The 6,000-nt window shown below is 42.8% G+C and overlaps 1 protein-coding gene across 5 annotated transcripts in view; it reads left to right on the top strand.

The window, feature by feature from the left end:
* LOC114568149 (CMP-N-acetylneuraminate-beta-galactosamide-alpha-2,3-sialyltransferase 1) overlaps window positions 1-6,000 on the top strand; it is a 96,072-nt gene that overhangs the window by 87,843 nt on the left and 2,229 nt on the right. For all 5 annotated transcript variants that reach the window (XM_028597566.1, XM_028597564.1, XM_028597565.1 and 2 more), the window contains one exon: window positions 4,589-4,634. In XM_028597566.1, the coding sequence (XP_028453367.1) occupies window positions 4,589-4,634 (46 nt within the window). The remainder of the gene's footprint in view (window positions 1-4,588; window positions 4,635-6,000) is intronic.

Genomic DNA, 6,000 nt, shown 5'->3' with positions numbered 1-6,000 from the left:
TGGAGGCTGGGGGCATTGAACCCGAGTGGACAATGTTCAAAGTTTCCATTGCTGAAGCTGCAGCGAGGAGCTGTGGTCTTAGGGTCTTAGGTGCCTCAAGGGGCGGTAACCCACGAACACCGTGGTGGACAACGGTGGTCAGGGAAGCCGTCCGACTGAAGAAGGAGTCTTTCCGGGATATGTTATCCCGGAGGACTCGGAGGCAGTTGCAGGCAACCGAAGGGCCCGAAGGGCTGCAGCCTCTGCCGTGAAAGAGGCAAAGCAGCGGGTGTGGGAGAAGTTTGGAGAAGACATGGAGAAGGACTTTCGGTCGGCACCAAAGTGCTTCTGGAAAACTGTTCGCCACCTCAGGAGGGGGGGGGGGGAACCATCCAAGCTGTGTACAGTAAGGATGGGACACTGTTGACCTCAACTGAGGAGGTAATAGGGCGGTGGAAGGAGCACTTTGAGGAACTCCTGAATCCGACTAATACGCCCTCTATGTTAGAGGCAGAGCTGGAGGATAATGGGGGATTGTCGTCGATTTCCCAGGCGGAAGTCACTGATGTAGTCAAACAACTACACAGTGGAAAAGCCCCGGGATTGATGAGATCCGTCCAGAAATGCTCAAGGCTCTGGGTGTGGAGGGGCTGTCCTGGTTGACACGCCTTTTCAACATTGCGTGGAAGTCTGGGACGGTGCCAAAGGAGTGGCAGACTGGGGTGGTGGTTCCCCTTTTTAAAAAAGGGGGACCAGAGGGTGTGTGCCAATTATAGGGGTATCACACTTCTCAGCCTCCCTGGTAAAGTCTACTCCAAGGTGCTGGAAAGGAGGGTTCGCCAATAGTCGAACCTCGGGTTGAGGAGGAACAATGCGGATTCCGTCCTGGTCGTGGAACAACGGACCAGCTCTTCACTCGCAAGGATCCTGGAGGGAGCCTGGGAGTATGCCCAACCGGTCTACATGTGTTTTGTGGATTTGGAGAAGGCGTATGACCCGGGTACCCCGGGAGATACTGTGGGAGGTGCTGCTGGGAGTATGGGGTGAGGGGTCTCTTCTCAGGGCCATCCAATCTCTGTACAACCAAAGCGAGAGCTGTGTCCGGGTTCTCGGTAGTAAGTCGGACTCTTTTCAGGTGAGGGTTGGCCTCCGCCAGGGCTGCGCTTTGTCACCAATCCTGTTTGTAGTATTTATGGACAGGATATCGAGGCGTAGTCGGGGTGGGGAGGGGTTGCAGTTTGGTGGGCTGGGGATCTCATCGCTGCTCTTTGCAGATGATGTGGTCCTGATGGCATCATCGGCCTGCGACCTTCAGCACTCACTGGATCGGTTCGCAACCGAGTGTGAAGCGGTTGGGATGAGGATCAGCACCTCTAAATCTGAGGCCATGGTTCTCAGCAGGAAACCGATGGAATGCCTTCTCCAGGTAGGGAATGAGTCCTTACCCCAAGTGAAGGAGTTCAAGTACCTTGGGGTTGTGTTCGCGAGTGAGGGACAATGGAGCGGGAGATTGGTCGGAGAATCGGCGCAGCGGGTGCGGTATTGCATTCAATCTATCGCACCGTTGTGGACGAAAAGAGAGCTTAGCCAGAAGGCAAAGCTCTCGATCTACCGGTCAGTTTTCGTTCCTACCCTCACCTATGGTCATGAAGGCTGGGTCATGACCGAAAGAACGAGATCCAGGGTACAAGCGGCTGAAATGGGTTTCCTCAGGAGGGTGGCTGGCGTCTCCCTTAGAGATAGGGTGAGAAGCTCAGTCATCCGTGAGGAGCTCGGAGTAGAGCCGCTGCTCCTTTGCGTCGAAAGGAGCCAGTTGAGGTGGTTCGGGCATCTGGTAAGGATGCCCCTGGGCGCCTCCCTAGGGAGGTGTTCCAGGCACGTCCAGCTGGGAGGAGGCCTCGGGAAGACCCAGGACTAGGTGGAGGGATTATATCTCCAACCTGGCCTGGGAACGCCTCAGGATCCCCAGTCGGAGCTGGTTAATGTTGCTCGGGAAAGGGAAGTTTGGGGTCCCCTGCTGGAGCTGCTCCCCAGCGACCCGACACGGATAAGCGGACTAAGATGGATGGATGGATGGATGGATATATATATATATATATATATATATATATATATATATATATATATATATATATATATATATATATATATATGTGTGTGTGTATATATATATATATATATATATATATATATATATATATATATATATATATATATATATATATATATATATGTGTATATATATATATATATATATGTGTGTGTATATATATATATATATATATGTGTGTGTATATATATATATATATATATATATGTATATATGTATATATATATATATGTGTGTGCTTTTATTCTCATTTGAATATGCAAAAGAGCAGAGGTGCCTTTCTTTAGCACACCATTTCACAATTAAAAACTTTGAGTTTAAAAACTTTAACTGTCCTCGAAATGTAAAAGCCTTGAACATTAGGATGCATTGTGCATGTGTTGCGCTTCCAAATCAATTCACACCTTTCAAATACCAGTTTGTCATGACAGTATTGACTCAGTATTGCCAAATATCAGATTGCCATAATAAGGATAATCACTCAGTATTAATCTTTCAGTAAATTTCACCTTCAGCTGCTACATTCTCAATGACCCGTTATCATTAGCTTCATTACTGCACATCCCAAAACAAAATGAAGCCACTGCCAGTAACTCTAACACGCCAACATGTTAGACGGTAGAGGGACGGGTAAATCCAAACAAATGTTTCTAATAAATGTGCAGTTGTCTTCCAACCCTGCCAAGGCAATCGTTCTGCATCATTACATCCCCCTTTTACTGGCTGTAATATCAGCATTAGCCAAACAGCCATTAGATCTTAACTGAGTGTTGGGAATTATTTTGTTACATTTTCTAGTCTTGTTAAATAGAATGGGGCTGAGGGAAAGGACATAATTGTGTGAAGGGCCGCAGGACTGACTGTTTGTAGCTCACATTCAAATTTAAGCACTATGCAAAAATGTCACGCCTGTGTGTGTTTAGGGATGTACGTTTTTAACATAGGGTGTATAGTGTAGTGAATCATATGATGCGACAGACACACAATTATAGTAACTGCATGAAAACTTCACGGTTGTAGCATGAAATGTGGTTTGTGTTTAGCTTACATCATCATTTTATATCATGTGAAACAAGACCCAGCCTAGTGGTGAATCTGCAGACAGATGCTTAACAGTGTGCTCCTCAGCAGTAAGCTCCCCCTGCTGCTCATAAGGTGCCTCTGCACCCCTTTTGTTTCAGACCCTCCCACCAGCCTTTGGGCCACGCCTCCTCATTTACATTGACATGTGTCAAGTCCAAATGAAAAGGCAATGTTAAATGGAAATTCAAAAGCCAAATGTTAAATGAAAATTAAAATCCAATGTTAAATTGAAATTCAAAAGCCAAATGAAAATTAAAATCCAATGTTTAATTGAAATTCAAAAGCCAAATATTAAATGAAAATTAAAATCCAATGTTAAATTGAAATTCAAAAGCCAAATATTAAATGAAAATTAAAAGCCAATAATAAATTGAAATTCAAAAGCCAAAGCCAAATGGAAAATTTAAAAAATAATAATAATATTTTTAATTTGATCTCGCTTTGTTTTCCCTTTGGACTTTCAATTTGAATTATGAATACATATTTACTCCATAGGGTTTACCCAGTCTAGGGTGGCGTTACAAAAGAAGGCAAAGCACTGCTGCTTGGGCGGAGTGATTAGCGCAAAACCTGAAAAAAAACGTTACTCTCTGCTCCTCACCATGGCGCTTCTCATGTGCTGCGTGCAAATCACTCCGCCCAAGTAGCAGTGCTTCGCCTTCTGAGAATATAGTTCCCAGTATGTATACGGTTAGAAGATGGTTGTATCTCATGTGACTTTGTTATTTGTACACCCTGTGACTAAACAAATCACAACATGTAAAAAGGAAAATGTTGGCGTTATTTTGTCACTTATTGGGAGCAGTAGGCTAGATGGAGCCGGTTACCTCCATGATCTGGGCTAAGCTAGGCTAGCGGTGGGTGCGTCAGACAGAGTTAGAACACGCACGGAGATGAGAAGGGTATGTATGGACTTCTCTAACTCCGGGGGATACGGGGAATAAGACAAAGTCCCAATAAGTCGCTGTGTTCCTTTAATATAACATATATATAAAACGCTAAGCGGTGTGCAACCATAAACTGTTAAAATAATAATACATGAACATAACTAATAATTAGTAATCGTTAATTGTCGTGTCAATCATGAGCAGTTATTGTCACACAGTTAGACACCCCCGGCCCTGATTGGTACATCTGAACGGGGAGCTGTGGATTTTTGCAAATCGCACTACAGGCTGTAGGTGGTGCCAGAGGAGCCGGATATATTTTTAAATTACCTGCGTCATGTAGTTCTACTGGAACATACAGAAAGTTAGTTTTATAAGTCTTACCTACTGCACCTTTAACACACATTTAAATTCATGGATGCTCACACATTGTGGATGTGATAGGGATTGTAGACAAATTGTGATCGGTTGAAACAGAATTTCAGGGATTTTCAAGGCAATTGAAGCACACAATGTTCTTGTGTTACAGCACGTATACACCGGTTATGTCCAGGATAAAGGCAAACCGAGATAAGGTGAGTCATACGGAGGTTTTATTTCACACATAATTTTTTTTTTTGGATACAAACTGAATATATATCCATGCACACATGACATTGCCCTAAGTAAATGGACACTCTAATCTTACATTTGCATGTGACTGTTGACCATATCATTCCAAAACACTTAATGTTCTGTATGCTGAGGTCAGTGGGCCCGTCTTATTTTAGTGTCACATGCCGATACTTAGTGCTATTTCCTGTGGTGGAAAGTAACTAAATACATTTACTCAAGCACTGTACAATTTTGAGGTACTTGTACTTTGAGTATTTTCATTTTAGGCTTCTTTATACTTTATACCACTACATTTCAGGGGCAGATATTGTTTTTTTTTTTTTTTGTACTTGCAGTACAAGTATTTGATAACTTTAGCTACTGTTCAGATGAATATTTTACATGCAAAACATGATGAGCTTTTGAAATATGATGCAGTGGAACAGTGCCATAGTACTTACCATCAGCAGCAGCAGCAGTGGAAGAAGTGAAGAGGAACTCAGATCTTTACACACACACACACACACACACACACACACACACACACACACACACACACACACACACACACACACACACACGTTTCCTGGAGATCAGGAGGATTATTTATCATTAACATTTCTGGGAAACAGCTTCTCATGAAGGGGGAATTCAGTATCATATTAAAGTCAAAGATAAAGTAGTAATACTGCAGTGTAGAAATACTCAATGTACTTCAAGTACCAAAAGGACTTATGGCCCGTTTAAGAATGATTTATATATATTATATTATATAACTGGACATAATGCTGGGTTGCTTAACCTGTATTATAATTTATTAGTTGATTTAAAACTTGAAATAATAATAATATAAATCTGCAAAGTAACTAGTAATTAAAGCTGTCGAAGAAACGTAGTGCAGTAGTGGCCGGGTTGGATCAGTGGTTAGAGCAGGTGCACATATATTTAGAGGTGTATGCCTCGACCCAGAAGGTCCAGGGTTTGAATTCGACCTGTGACAATTTCCTGCATGTCTTCTCCCTCTCTCTCCCCTTTTCCCATGTAGCCGTCCTGTCAATTAAAGGCGGAATAGCCCAAAAAAAGAATCTTTAAATGTAGTGCAGTAAAAAGTACAATATTTACCTCTGAGATGTAGTGGAATAGAAGTAGAAAGTTGCATAAAATGGTAATACTCGAGTAAAGCAGTGATTCCCAAACAGGCGGTACATCTGCTGTTTACAGGGGGCTCGTGGAAAGATTGTGGAGTAGCTCAACTAATTTGAAAATTATGATTAGATTAAAAGAATATATCCAGATATTAAAGGACAATTCCAGCGCAAAATGAACCTAGGGGTATATAACATACGT

The sequence above is a fragment of the Perca flavescens genome, chromosome 14 (genome assembly GCF_004354835.1).
Source record: "Perca flavescens isolate YP-PL-M2 chromosome 14, PFLA_1.0, whole genome shotgun sequence".
NCBI lineage: Eukaryota > Metazoa > Chordata > Actinopteri > Perciformes > Percidae > Perca > Perca flavescens.
The sequence above is the reverse complement of the archived record's forward strand: the minus strand, read 5'-3'. Positions and strand labels throughout refer to the sequence as shown.